The 15843-nt window shown below is 39.7% G+C and overlaps 1 protein-coding gene across 1 annotated transcript in view; it reads right to left on the bottom strand.

The window, feature by feature from the left end:
- Positions 1–2921: 2921 nt before the first annotated feature.
- Positions 2922–15843, bottom strand: part of ZNRF2 (zinc and ring finger 2) — an 83955-nt gene continuing 71033 nt past the window's right edge. Inside the window, 3 exon segments of the mRNA XM_077811211.1 lie at positions 2922–8850; positions 10420–10502; positions 11302–11407. Coding sequence (XP_077667337.1) covers positions 10445–10502; positions 11302–11407 — 164 coding nt within the window. The 3' untranslated portion in view covers positions 2922–8850; positions 10420–10444.

The raw sequence follows: 15843 nt of genomic DNA, 5'->3' as shown, positions 1-15843 counted from the left end.
CCAGAATGGAGGGGGCGGGGTGGGGAGAGAAGAGCACAAGCACTAAGGACAACGAGGGAACTAAGGCTTAGCAAAAGCCAATCAGGAAAAAAATCACAGTAGCAGAAAATTTGGGCACATTTCATTGTAATTATAGCCAACTCTCTGTTGGTGAAGACATGAGTGTGAATAATTCATGCATTAAACTCTATGGACTCCCCCAGAAATAATCTTAGCGGTCATAAACGGTCATATTTCACTGACTGGCTGGGCTTTTATTTCTTTACATTGATTGCCCCAGAAGGTCTCCACAGAAAGGGGGGAAAGGACATTCACCATGGCATGAGTCCTTTTTCCACTGCATGCATCCAATGAAGTGGGTTTTAGCCCACAAAAGCTTATGCTCAAATAAATGTGTTAGTCTTTAAGGTGCCACAAGTACTCCTCATGCTTTTTGCTGATACAGACTAACACAGCCACCACTCTGAAACCTGTCATAGTATGGTGGTGGATGGCTTTTGAGAAACTTGGGCTAAAGCCCAGAAAGAACCTGAGAGTTTTATAGGTCAGTTTTTCTTAATAGCAAAGAGCTTTATATAGCCCCATGCTGCCATTTTTAACCATTTTCCAGTTTCAGTGAACTTGTTTGCAAGTAGCTGGCAAATTAACTCTGATTTGAGTATATAATAGGAGAAACCTGGACACTGTATATATTGTGCAAACCTCAGCCTGGGGCTATTATTATTATTATAATAGTGCCTAGAGGCCCACACTGGAATTGGAGCCTTGTGCTTCAAGGCACAGGCACAAACACAGCAAGAGACAGTTCCTGCCTTGAAGAGCTTACAAGCTAAAAAGGAAAGATGGGAACAGGGAGCAAAGGGGAAACTGAGGCACAGAGAGGCAAAGTGACTTGCTCAAGGTCATGCAAGGGGTCAGTGGCAGAACCCGGAATAGAACCCAGGTACCTGGGCTTCCAGTCCAGTACTCCACACATCAGACCACACTACCTCCCTGGCCAGGAGGCAACGTAGGCCAGGAGTGGGAGGAGGGAAGGAACAAATTCTGCTCTCACTCAAACTGGTCTAAGTTTGGAATAACTATTGGCTCCCATGGAGCTACTCAGGAGTCCCACCTGTACCACAACAAAGCACCACCCGGAACATAGCCACAAAACTGGCATTTGCCAGAAAGTGTTACTGCCCCTAGACAAATTGGTTTCCTCACCCAAACCTTTTAGAACCTCTCTTGGCCATGCTGAAGGGAATTAAACAACAACGCAACAGAGGGCTTGAGAAACTCTTTCCAGAAAGGGGCTTTTAACTGCAGCTGCCCACTCTTTAGGCTCACTTTTCTCCAATTTGAGAAACTGTATGCTGCAGTTACTGTGGATGTTTTGTTCCAAGTTTCTTCCATACACTGCAATGAGTTGACAGATTCAAAAGAGAAATCTTTCCAGCAGCAGTGTCATCATGGAAGGCCCCGAACTCAGTAGATCCCATGTTCTTTCACCGCATGAATGGTACAATCAATTCTGTATCCTTGAGCACCACAACAGCTGTTTGCAACAGCCTGGGTGCTGGTTTGGGAGTGGATCAGGATATAGGCTGTAGAGAAATGTCTACATAGAAATGGCCAAAACTGATCACCAGGAGAACAGCATGGGAGTCTCATGTCCTGCTGGCAGTTTGGGAGTGAATGGGGGAAAAAAAAGGATTTTGTTCCCTCATCAAACCTGCTGTAGTTCCCCTGCAAAAGGCCCCTTTATTGTGATTTTGCGCGGAGTATGAGGAGTTGGCCATAAGCCACTGTCTATGCTAGTGAAATTTGGTGTGCCAATCACTTTTTGATCTCCCTAGCATGCTCGTATCACCCCACCACATGACCATGCACCTAAATGTTCCCAATGGTGCACATGCAACAGCGCCTCCGTCCGTATAGCCAGCATGTGGTCAACGTTACTGCAGATGGGAAGTGCTGGTATGATAGCCCTAATGGCATTGTTAGTCTTTCCATCACTACCTCACAGAGCACAGCCCAGATAAGTCGCCTGCTCTTTTATCTGCCCTCTTCTAACAAGGGATTAAATTTGCAGAAGCCACTTACCTGTACAAATTGCTCTACCCTCACCAGATAACTCATTTGTATGCTGTTTTGCCAGCATCTGCTTCTTCTGCAGCACTGTCTGGAGATCAGCTTCTTTAGCAGCAAACGTGTCTCCAGGGAAGCTTTCCCATTAGCATTCTGCCTGCTGGTCAGAGGTAGATGTGGAGCACTGACGACCATCTGGGGGAATAAGGAAACCACTCACAACTGAACTGTGGATATATCAATGAAGCATTAAATGTTAAGTGAAACAGATGAGTTGTAGCACAAGAGTTTGCATTAAATGACCATGTACTAACACATCATGCTTCACCCTCTGGTCTAGCTGAGACAAGAGACACATAAAGGAGGCTTTCGCCACTTTTACCACCCCCATCCTCCTCTCACCTCCATTATTCTGAGGCTGGACAGTAGGTCTTAGGGCTTCTCCAATTTGTACTAATCCCAAAGAGCAGTTACGCCATCCAGGGATTACCAGAGAATACAACACTCCAGTCATGTTCTTCCTCCAGCCCCACACACGACACTAGAAGCGGCATAGCGTCAGCTACCTCAGTTCTATGCGGCCAGGGGAACCTTCAGCTGTCAAGTTATGCTGGCTTTACATCCTCTTTGTAGTACAGGATCCAAAGGGGCCATATCAGGAGCCAGAAGCTTGCACGATACGTCTGAATTCCTACCTGTAGGGCTATAGCCGCCTCAACGATGACTGTTTCTCCTGTATTTATGGGGGTTCCATAGTATTTAATAGAACATGGAGACAACAACTCTGCCCCATCTACAGCATTATTCTATCAATATTAAAGTCACCTGGAATCGTGACAGAAACTGTGGCTTCAAAAGATTTATTACATATATTTGTACATATTTTACATAAATGGAATGTTAAACATTTAACCTAAATCAATAAAAAAAATATTTAATTCATGATTACATATTGACAGACCACCAAAAAATGTACCTCAACACAAGTCATCTTCCAATCATACTGCTCAATTACAAAATTTACAAACATGTTTTACATTGCAAATTACATTCTTACTTATGCTCAGGGTAATGAAGGAAGACTTCTTGTCCATTACCATTACAAATAATTGTAGCATTCATAAACTATTACAGAGTTCCATCTAGCACTTTGTGGACACTTAATTTTGTGGAAACAGGTATGTGAACCGGTGGCTACACTTCATCTTCTACCATCAGATTGCTACTTAATGGTAAGAAGAGAGTATGAGAGTTTCTCAGGCAAGTGGAAAGGTTCCAGGCTGAACCACCACTTGTTAAAATAGGTTGAAGTTTTTAAATTAAGACATTCATTAAAACATCCCATCAATAACTGAGCTGCCCCCAGCTCCTCAAGTGCAACAGTTTGGCAAAGTCAGCGAGATGAGTGTTATCTGCTATACAACGATCAACACTTCAGCTTTATTTTGACATGTATTTTAACAGAACCCCTTATATACACGGCCATACACCTGGATGTTCCCATTAATTATCATAACCCTTGGGAGCTTGTGACCACCTATATTTACCATTCAAATACTTTCCCATATAACAAAATAAGGGTTTAAAAAAAAGAAAAAAGGAGAGCTTCTGAGGAAACAAGAACTATTTACTGGCGGGCGGACAGATTTACTGACATTTGAAACTCTGCCAGAGTCTACTCAATCTTATCATTGAAAACCTTTGTCAAAGCAGACCCCAGGGCAAAAGTCTCATACAAACATGTTAATTAGGAGCTGATACAAGGAGATGAGCAAGTAGCAAACAGATAGGCAGTAGGCACGGTAGCTACTGTACATTGGCAACTCATTAGGGAAAGGATCATCGATGCCAGAGCCAGCAAAGGCATACAAGCCAATCAAGTCCAATCTCCTGAAAATGCAAATATGCTATAGTTATTTATCGGAGAAAATCTTCCATTAATTAGTAATGCCTCTCATTAAGTCAGTTTACAATTTATTCAGTCGGTGACTCCAACATACCCATTAGGAAAGTAAGTTAGCCTGTAGTCTTTAGAACACTATACAGTGGCCTGAGAAATTTCTGGAACAAGGATTTCAAAACCTCAGTTTCAATTTCAGAAGCACAACCAAAAACCAGACAAATGCACACCTAAAGCACAGTCAGGGTCCTCCATTCCAACAGGGAAAACATCTTGAATGTTTGTCATGACAAAGCTAATTTTAGAAGTGAGCAATGCACTTCTCTATTCAACATGTGCAATAGAGCACAGTGCCAGTTCTTAAAGAATTCCTCAGTTCTTGAGGAATTTCATACCTCATAAAGAAAGCGTGGCCACTGTTTTGTTCAGAATCTCCTAACTCAGGCCATTTCAGATGGCAAAAACTTAACTGATGCAAGCTGCACCCACTGACAAAAGCACCTTAGAAGTGGTTGAAACAAGAGTTCTGACAACCGTTCCTCTTCCAATGAGATGATGTAATATATTTCTAACTGACATCAATGGGAGCTTTGTCCAAAGAAGAGGGGTAGAATAAATTCCTAAAAATCATATAGCATGTTGGGGTAGGAGGAGGAGGAAGAAAAGAAGAAAGTTTTGAAGCTTATGCATAAAGTTTGAGGGACCGAAGCATGAACAGCAAAATTTTGCCCTGGTCAAATCAGAGCTGAGATTACCCATTGGCATGGATAAATTGGGAATCTTCATGTTAGCATTTCTGTATTTGGTCAGAAAACTCCCTCTCTACCACAGAATTAGCAAATACGAACAGCTACACTGAATCTAAGTGGAATCATTATATTCCATGTGATAAAGCAGCTCAGATTCACAGAGACTTGGAAAGGAACTAAAAGCAACTGCATTTTAAAAAATATTGTTTGTCCCTGTTTCCTTAGAGATATCAAGGATATTATGTTTTAACTTTTTCCTCTGGAAGATTGAAGAGGGAACGTCTTAAGCCCTCAAATAAAAGAGTAGTCATGCTCAATCTTCCAGCAAGAAAGCTTTTCTCCCAAGTTTTTGTCAGGAGGAGTTAGATATGATAACCAAAATGAAGTTTCAAAAGTTTGGACGCAGAATTCTTTTTCCCCACAATTGCTTAGGTTTTAGTCTTTTGTGAGGTCATAATCTTACTAGCTCTCAAGTCCTATAGCAAAAATGGAACTCAATCCAAGATACCAGTAATCTTTCAGGGGAGTTTGTTTTTTTAAATCATAAACCCCCTTTACATCATAAAGAAGCAAAAAAGATCACAAAGAATTCACTCTCACCATTGTGGGTTACCTTCAAATGCCCCATTTAGAAATACTGCAGTACACTTCCCCTTGCACACTAGAATTGGGAGACGCTCTAATTTATAATCTATTTAAACTCATTTTTCCCCAAAATAAAATACTGCAAATCTGAAGTAGGCTCACCATCTTTCCTTTTACATTCCACTCAAATCAATGTCTAGAGTACATGCACAGGGAAAACTAGCTCACTTTTTAAAACGTAAGTGATAACAGATGCATTAAAGATACAAAAGACAGGATAATCACAGTCCTGTAACTGTTAGCAGCATGGCTCTCTGATACCATATGGGATGATCATATAAAACCCAAATCATAACCACTCCCTATCACCTTTAAACAAAGCTTTTACTTGAGACATTTGTTATATAATGAGGTTTTGAAAAACTTCACATTTCATGTCTTTTCTTCTCTTTCCGGTAAGCAGTTTGTATACGGCAAACCTGAGTATGGGAATTAGTTCACTCTTACATACTTGGGCAAGATATAGGTCAGATGAAAGAAAAACTGAAGCAATATAAATTGGTAATCTATATATTTACAAGCAGAAAATGTGGCACACCTAAATTTTATCATAACCTATTGGCTTCTAATGTGTGGAAGTGTGGTCTTCCTCTACTCAAAGAGTGAACACTTTTTCCCCTATTGAAGCACAGTGGTCCAAGACCTTGGAAAGGGGATATTTTTAAAATGAGGGTAGGTTTAATTATGTAGTTATGTGTACACAAATTTTTTTCATAATATTGACAAAATAGTTTGAGATGAAAGCTTACATATATGAACTTCCACAAGGAGTTCTGAATACAAGCTTTTGTTTAATCTTTCCATATTGTTCCAAGCTTTGTCCACATTAAGGATCTAACCCTTCTTTCCTTGGCTCAGCCAAAACTTCCATTGACTTCAGAAGGTGTTTTGGATGAACCAGGAATATAGGATTAGGCCCCAGGACTGAAGCCATCCTAACAACCTCAAACAGACCAAAAAAATCCACTCTCTCCAATGGCCGGGGGGCAAACCTGCAAGCAACCACCATATATAAAAGTGACAGCTGCTGGCATGTTTCAACTACAGCATGGACGGTGGCCTTAAACTTCTGACAGTGATATAAATGCTGGGAAGTTTGTCCTTTCAACCGTTTACTTATTCATTTAAATCTAAAAGATTCAGGTTTTGAAAAAGCAGCAGATGAATTGAAAGAGTGAACTACTGAAATCATGCGTAAATGGTAAACAGATTCATGTTTAAATACTGATCGACTTAATCCCTAAACCAAAGACTACCTACAACCTTGAAGCACAGGACACCAAAACACGCCAAACTTTCATTGTAAATTACAGAGGAATTTCTGCTCCAGCAGTTGAGCCCATAGTTCGTTGTGGATGGAGGATGATGAGCACTAAAGTGTATTGTACACTGACATTGTATGGCATGAAGCCAACAACAAATGTTAAGTCAATATAAACGCAAAAAAACTTACTTTCAGAAGATGTGATTCAAAATACCAGGAAAGTAAGCCTCTAGGTAACAAGGTCCCTAGTAAAATATTACAGCTGCTGTAACTTTTTCTCCTTAATACAAGGAAGCAAAACAATTCCCTGCAACAACAGAACCTATACTGGAAACTACTGTCATACATTTGTCAGGAGAGCTTGTTTGATGTGACTTCACAGTTTAAAACACGCCAGAGTCTGATCCTGCTCCCACTGAAGTCAAAGAGAGTATGATTGGGACCTATAACTATAGATTCAATTGAGAATGATTATGCAAGGAAAAAAGGCCCATGGAAACTGTACTGTCAGTTGTCAGCATTAACCAGTTTTGATTGCGTCAGATTTGCAGCATAGCAAAAGGCATTTCATAGCATAAAGTTTAAGGGAAAAGGTTTTCTAGACTAAAGACATTTGACAAGCAAAATGGGGGATTCTTAGTGTGCAGTGCACTAATTCTTCTGGGTTGCAGCAGTTGCTCCTTTACTTGCCCTTTTTAATATGAAACAGCAGCAACAGAGGAGAAAAATATAGACTTAAGAATACAATGCAAGCCAAATTGAACACACAAAACAATACTTAGACACTTAAGAAAAAGGTGTTGTGTAATTTATTTTTGCTGTTGAAACTTAACTAAAAATTGCAGTCACTAATAACTATTCATAATCTGTCCCTATAATGTGAAAATTCAGAAGCTGCTACATATCTGTCCTTGAAATAAAGTAATGTTTTCCTTCTCAGCCATGATATCTGTTCCATTTTGTTTTGTTTTTTAATTATGATGTTTTATAGGAACTAATATTTATCCACATTTTGTTTGCTGTTTCCCCCTATGGATATCCCATGTTTGATAAGCCCTGGTAAGACAAATATAGTAATATAGTAATAAATTAAACAAATGCAGGTGCATGTTAAAAATACTGCCAATGCTAATGTCCACATAAACAGATAAGTGATGTTAGGTGCAAATTACTATGGCTCTGCTATCAAGAAAATTTCAATTAAAAAAATTACGTATAAAAGTGTTTCAAAAGTTAATGCAAATCCCACCCCCATGTAATATCATTACTCTAATGCCTAGGAAACTTCACCGTGCCCATTTTCGCAGTTATTCCCCTAAACCTAAAGAGGCAGCCTGGAGATGAAAGTAGTACAATAAAATAATTACCTGAAACATTTAAAAAAAATACCCGTTAAACAAATTACCTTAACTGGCAGCACTTAAAATTGGTAAATTCTCCCATTAAAAAAAATTGCATAGCTGCAAGATTATGCTTTGCTGCATTTTTTAACCACAAGCTGTAAAACAGAGAAATTTTAGTACACTTAAATAGCAATACAGCATACAGATTTCAACAATTCTATAGCTCAATCAATATAAATTAGTCACCTGCCTTGGTTTTACTCTTTGGACAGCATTCTGACAAAGGTTTAGTTAAAAAAAACTTTGAAATACAGTTTTCCTACGTGGAAGTAGTTTTCATTTCCTGTTCTTGAAGGTGAAGAATGTACCGAGGACTGGGTGTGAATTCAGTGAATAAGGTCACACTGCTAGACTGCTTGCCATTTACTCTTCTTCAGCCTAAGAGAAGATTAAAACACTTCCACTCAAAAATATGGTGATCCTCATGAAAACGTTTCAGATAATGTTGATTTAGAATGCATCAGTTTCCATTTGGGTAAGAAGAGAGACAACCATAATCTGCTTCGGCAGAGAACTTAAAAGTTACACTGAAATTAGTCACTTTGGCCTTTCAAGTACAAATCATCAATAATATCTGTGGCGAGAAGATTGTTACAGGATGTGCAGCATTTTCAAAATCCTGCGTGTCCTTTATATGCGTGTTTGGTATGCTGACTCTACTGGCAAGCAATTGGACTCTGCAGTTTTTGTTCCACACGATTGTCTATGGTTGCCTTTTCCAGATACACAGGAACACAAGTCGGAAGCCAAGTATGTTCTCAAATTTGTGTTCAAAGACAGAATCTCAAATCCTCTACATTTTCTTATCCATGTAAGAATCTGTGAGAAAACCAATAAAAATAACAAACATTGCTTTCCCAGCTAGTTCAGTAAATTATACACAGTAAGGCATTACTTGCTAAAACAAAGAAATCCAAGGAAAAATCTACTTTTCCCTACTTCATATTTCCGAGTGTATACTCCTATCTTCTACAATCTAAACACATTTGATTTAGCATCCTGAAACATCCTTAAGTATTTTCAAAGATAAACATCATTGCAAACAGCATCTTGTGCTTCTCCTGTAGTTCAATACACCAGGGACAATACGTGATGCTCTATGTACCGTACATATCCAAGTAAAAAATTAGTCCTAGTCTTGTGCTAAGGGGAAAACAGTTGTCCCTGCAGTAATGTGTTCTTTGGCAAGTGTGACAGTGTATATAACCCTTGCTAATACGACTGCAGTGTGCAGGGCCTCCCCGAGGATTCAGGGGGCCTGGGGCAAAGCAATTTCGGGGGCGCCTTCCAGTGGCGTAGCCAGGTGGAGTGAACAGGGGAAGCGGAAATAAAAAAAAGGTGCCAGCCGCTTGTACTCACCCGGGTCTTCAGCAGCACTGAAGGACCCGCCGCTGAAATACCGCTGAAGACCCGGAGCGCCGCTGTGAGAGTAAAAATTAAAAAGGCGCCAAAAAATTAAAAAGGCGCCACTTGTGCTCAGTGGGAGAGCAGCCGCTACACTACTGGCCCCTTCCCTGTCTCAGACCTCAGACTTCAGACATTCTCGTGGGGGGCCCCTGTGGGGCCCAGGGCAAATTGCCCACTTGCCTCCCCCTTTTGGGCGGCTTTGGCAACGCGAGCTGCAACACATACTTGTGAAGTAAAATAGAAAGCAGAACACTGAAACAGTGCTTCAAAAAAACACTATATTGTTTGGGGCAAAGAGTTCACATTCCATGATTGCCATAGTGTTTAATATAAACCCTAATGTGTTTTGTAATGGTTGGAGCTGGTAGTTTAGTGTAAGCAAGATACCTGGAAGAATAAAAATGCCCCTTTTGTCTTTTGACTCTAACTGGTTTCTAATCTAAACCATTAATGCACACTACTAAAGCAGGAAAGCTTTGTATCTGTGTGAATGGGGATGGGGCAGGCTGGGTTGTAACATTTTACATGCATTGCAGAAAAAACAATGAATGATCAAATGTGTGTTAAAAGTAAAAAGCAGGATCTCACTGAAAACTATGTAACATCCCAAATGAAAAAGCATATTTCAATCCAGAAAGAATGGTCATTCACTAAACTATCAAAAATTCTGGGGATTTGGTATTTTAAAGTAGGTTTAGGTTACACAACAAAATAATCTTAAAGATAATTAAAATTTAAATGGCACTGCTGCTTGTCACTTTGCAGTAGTTAAACTGCAATATATCATTCCAGACTACTGGATGTGAGAGTGCAGAAACCATTTATGAATTCTAGTAATTTAAATAGATAGTAAACATACTGGAACGACAATGAATTTACCAATTATTTTGGTCAAACTTAGATCTGAGTGCATATTTAATGTACTTATTCATATAGTTCTTATTACTGAAAAGATCAATGAAATATGTAAAAAGAAGTTACCTACAAAAGAGGAATCTTGTCAGTCTCAATCTGAAGGGTGTTCAGGACAAGATCTATTTACTTCAAACCACTCATCTATGCAGCTGTTGGAACATAAAAGAATAAGTGGAAGGTAAGTATATTAATTACAATTACCAACAATTGTTATGTGTACTAAATAATTTTATCATAGTTAAAATGAAGTGACTAGAAACATTTGAGAGCGGTGGAGGGAGGGAGAGAGAGAGAATATGTTTTAAGACCTAAGCTACTTTAACTAGAATGCGTGGAACAGTACTTGTCAACATTCACTAATCATTTTTAACATCCCAAAATCCCAATAAAGAATATGGTGCTATGTGTTAAACATTAGAGAAATCAATGTATACATTGTTGTAACTGTTTATTTCAGAAGTTTTAACAAATTTACAAATTACTTTTTGTACTTTTCATTTCTTAAGAGGGACACCATCACCCTGATCACACTGCTGCCTGCAACTTTTGCCCATTGTTACAAACACCATCTAAAATGAATATAACAACGATCAGAGAAAAAATATACATTTTTCAGTTTTAGTTTGTGCAGTCAACAGAATGTGTGTGCAAGTATAGTGATTTTTACTGTTTCCCCTGTATAGAAAATTTCCCCCTTTTGTTTCTGGGAGTTTTTCAAACAGCAACAAGAGAAAAACATAAAAGAAAAATTTGACTATAAGAGCAAATATATTTGGGTAGGGGAGGATAACTCAAGATGCAGTACCTCAAAGTACTTTTAGTTAAGTTTTGTTTTAAATTGACGAGATGTTAATTGTACCTTTAAAAAACCCTTATAAAAATTACCCAACTGATGTTGGCATATGGCATTTTATCTGGGAAGAATACAGCATGAAGAATAATACTTACCCTTTATGATATATGCATAGACAAGGCAGTCGTGCTATAGTATCCCCCTGCTGCAGCTCTTCCAGGCATATTGCACACTCCCCAGCATCTTTACTCAGTACATCCTCTGTAGAAACAGGGCAGTTTTAAATGGTTAAAAAAATCACTTAAGACAAAACTTTCATAGCATTAACACAATTATACAAAAAAATTTTTTTAAGGTTCCCTTTCAGTACAATATGTGAAATTAAGCATGTTTATAATGTCTGTTGATGTAAGAGGTATGTTATCAGGAGTCTTAAGAGATCAAATTAAACTATGGCTGTGATCTAGTCTCTGACTAAACGCAGTTCTACAACAAAGGAAAGAACTGTAGGACTCTTCCTCCTGCCCAAGTGCACATATTCTGCGTTAATTACACACGTGAGCTAGAGCAGCGGTTCTCAAATTTTTTTTTTTTACTGGTGAGCCCTTTCACATAGCAAGCTTCTGAGCGTGACCCCCCATATAAATCAAAAACACTTTTTAATATATTTACCACCATTATAAATGCTGGAAGCAAAGCGGTGTTTGGGGTGGAAGCTGACAACTCGTGACCTCCCTGAGGGGTCCCGACCCCCAGTTTGAGAACCCCTGAGCTAGAGGCTAAGGCTGAGCCTGGACAAGTGGCTTTTCTAAAAAGAACGCTGCAGACTGACACCTTCTACATCCTCCATCCTCAAAATAATTAACTAGGTAGAGACCCCATTGGCATCCTCCCTTTAAGTATCCAGTCCCTCCTCCTGCTTCCTCCCATTCATCCCTCCACTGTATGCCTGACACCTTCCCCACCAGCTCTCCTGTGAGTACCTGGTTCTCCTGTTGCCTCCCACCTACCCCAACTATCAGTCTGTTTCCCATCCCCACTTGCTTCCCTCCAATTTCTATCATCCAGCCCTTCGAGAGGAACCAGAGTTCTCCAGCACTGCAAACTGGTGTATGGTATGGCTCACAGACGCTAAATTCTGCAAGGTATCCTGATTTTGTGGAATCAATACTACGTCCCATAGTTAATGGGGAGATTAGGCAGTTGCAAGAAATGCACAGAACACACTTTTAAAATGGAAGTTTTCATGAAAAATATTAGAGTGATATAGTAAAAGCTGTATTTTCTGGATACTTTTTTTAGCAGCAGTGGATGATGCAGAATTCAGCATCGGTACAACACAGATCAAGAGGCCTGACTACCCGAATTTAGGCCCATTGTACTGTAGAGTACAAGACATAGCCTAACGTGGACTTACACAGTGCAAGGACCATAACCAAAAGACACATTCAGGGTGTCACAGCAGAAGAGCTGGCAATCCATGGCAGAGCTGAATGATACACTCCTAAAAAAGGTACATGTGTGCTGAATGCTCCTTTTGACTAACTGTTTAGGGTACTGGTTTTCAAAATGCAGGGCACAAGGTTATCACAGGACCAGGCAACAGCAGGGAGAGGGTATGGGGGACAGCCCTTCCCCAGCAGTAGCCTGCTGCTCTCCCCACTTCTCCCCAAGCTGGGAACTCAAACTCTGCATGCTTGTCCCAGCCCAGCCATTCGTACAGCCACAGCCATGTGTATTTTACGTACTTCAGAGCCTGCAGAAGCAAGATACTCTGTGCTCAGTGGGGGAGGAGAAAGAGAAGAGGGTGTGGGAGTGGAAGGAGAGGAAGAGATGAGAAGCCCCAGTCTGCGCCATGCTGCCATGAGCTCCTCTAGGGATGGAACCAGCGAGGTTCTGCTGCACTCCTGGCATAAGCCACCTACTTCCCTTAGTAAATCACTTTCTACCCCGGTCGGGTGGGGAAGGGCCTGTTATGCAACTCCCAAGGAGAAGAAGGAGGGGTTAGCAAAAATGTTTGGGAACCTCTGATTTAGGGCATTCAGCACATCACTCCAAAATCATGAGATTTTTAAAAAATGTAGGATTTCATGATTCTCAAAAGAGAGAACACTCAAATCTTTAAACTGTTCTCATAGGTCTTTCTATAGTGCTCATCATCATACTAGCTACATGCTGCTGAAAATGACAAGCATGTAAGCCTAATCAATGAAGCAAAAGATCAAATATAGAAACCAGGATGTAGATCTGCTGTGTATCTGCACAAAACCACAGCAAGTCTGACTTCCTGCTTCTTAGGTTTCTTAAGAGCTGAACTGCTTAATTTCAAAGTCTTTTGACTCTGACATAGTAGTTGGTTATTGTGAGAATATTATTATTTCAGCGTATTATAGTTTCATATGGAAAATAGGCAGCATGAGTACACAAACCAATTCTAAAGAAACGACATATTCTAGTAATGAAGAAAAGGAAAAACGCAGCATATATTTGCACTGTTTGTAGGCGGTCTAAAAAACAAAAAGGGGGGGGAGGGTATTCCAGTTGGTTTCTGTTGCTCTTTAACAGAGAAGTGGAACTTTTCATGAACATTAGGGGCATTTACTATTCTCAAGTGATAAAAAGATGGAAACAGTGCCATATTATCTTGCAGAATCTCACATTTACTGCTGAAACTTCCATCAAAGACATTAAGAATTTGCCCAGAAGAGGGTGCTAGGGGTACACATTTTTCACTTGACCTCTTGAATTAACAGACATTTTGATAACTGGAAGAAGAGGCGGGGGGGGGGGGGCGGCAACAAAGACTATTACATTGGTCTGTTTCACAGGGGGATTCTAAGCTTTTTCCAATGGTTTACTCCTCTCACTGCTTCTCTCCCCCTCTACTCCTCTCTTTACAGGTACTGCGGCAACATGGCTCTCTTGGTCCTCTGAACATGTCTATTGTACCTCCTCATTATGGCCATATAAACAAATGCTGTTAAAAAGAGTTCACATACATATATACCACACACACTCAACGGGAACATTTTTGTCACAGAACAACTTGGCTCTAATCAGAGGTTTCACTATATTCAGAGTTGCAACTGGCACACAGAACCACGGACTAGGTTCTTCTCCCCCAGTACACTCAAGCATGGTGTCACTTTAGTAAGTCCCAAAACTGACTGCAGGAGTCCTGCAGGCTTTTGTGTAAAGTACTTTTAAAACAAACATTTACATAACTGAAGACAGTCTTACAAGACACAAGGCCAAATACCTGCCCGTTTAAAAAAAAAAGTCACTTAAGATGCTTAAAAGGCTCCTAAGATATAAAAAATGTATATGAACTGCTGTACGCTCAATTCTTTACATTATACGCCTGGGTTATTGTATACTGCACAAACTTGTATTCCATAGTCTTGATACCAGTTTTCTGTATCTTTGCAATACTCTGGGGTAATACAAAGGCAGACACATCTGGTTCTACAAAAAGTGTTCTTTTTCTACCTGGTACCCAAAGATACTATTAGACTTTGTAACAGGTTATGAAGTTTCCAATGTTTGTATGCTCCCCATTCCAAATATATTGTGAGCAAGTCAAACTTCTTGCATTCCCTCACCCTCCCACCCACCCACTCATGTGCCCAAGGAAAACACCTGTCTAAATCTTTAAGATGTCTAACTGAAAATATCCAACTATTATAAATGCACAACTTGGCACAACATATTAATAGATTCCAAGCCAACATAAATTGCTCTCATATTTGATAACATTTACAGAATGACAACAGCGAAACTGGCTGTAGTCAGGGACCCAAGAGACTTCATATCTAACTTATATAAAAGCGATGAAATGTAGTCAAATTAGCAGAACTGGATAAACCATAAAGATTGAAAAAAAATCTCATGCCTTGATCCAGTCAGAATTCCCAGCTGTCCCCGTTATACACAACCACCCAGGGTACCAGCCATAGATCACACCAGATGGAAGTCAGTTTAAGGTACATTTAACACTGATTTTTAAATGCATTTGTCATGGAAACTAGTGGCTAAAATAATATTTTGCTGATCCACTGCAGTGTGCAGCAGCCAGTTACATTTCTCATGTTTCTCTGGTAGTGAAATGATTAAACGATTCCACACTAACAAAGAAAGGGAAAATAATTGAAAGTCTTTTAAAAGGTTTTAAATCATAACATATGCTGATGTTACTACATTACAGGTATTATAAAAATGGAGGTTAGGGGAAGAGGGAGAAGAGTGGAGACATATTTTTCATAATGAGGAAGTGAAGGGGGTGAGGCAAACTCATCCTCCCTTTCAGCTGGTAGAGACACTACTAGCCAGAGTCTGATATAAAAGATGGAGCATCCAAGCAGGGTTTAGTGTTCTTACCATGATTTGCCCAAGTCCCTATCCTTATATTTATCTACCTCTGGCCAACAGGATTAGTATTTCAACTAGTAGGTATATGGTAGATTTTTCTAAAATCTTATCATGGGATTCATGGAGTACAGTTTACACACCATCCCCGCATTTAGACCAAAATATTTAGTACTGGATGAAAGTACAACCATCACAGCAAGATTTCACACACTGTATCAATTTAAAAAAAATACCACCACAGCTTTTTTGAAACTCCCCAGATACAATAATTAATTATATATACACAATTATATATATATTAAATTAAAATAGTTAGCAGAGATTGAAAT

This window comes from Eretmochelys imbricata, chromosome 2 (genome assembly GCF_965152235.1).
Source record: "Eretmochelys imbricata isolate rEreImb1 chromosome 2, rEreImb1.hap1, whole genome shotgun sequence".
Taxonomy (NCBI): Eukaryota; Metazoa; Chordata; order Testudines; family Cheloniidae; genus Eretmochelys; species Eretmochelys imbricata.
This window is presented reverse-complemented; position numbering and strand designations above follow the sequence as displayed.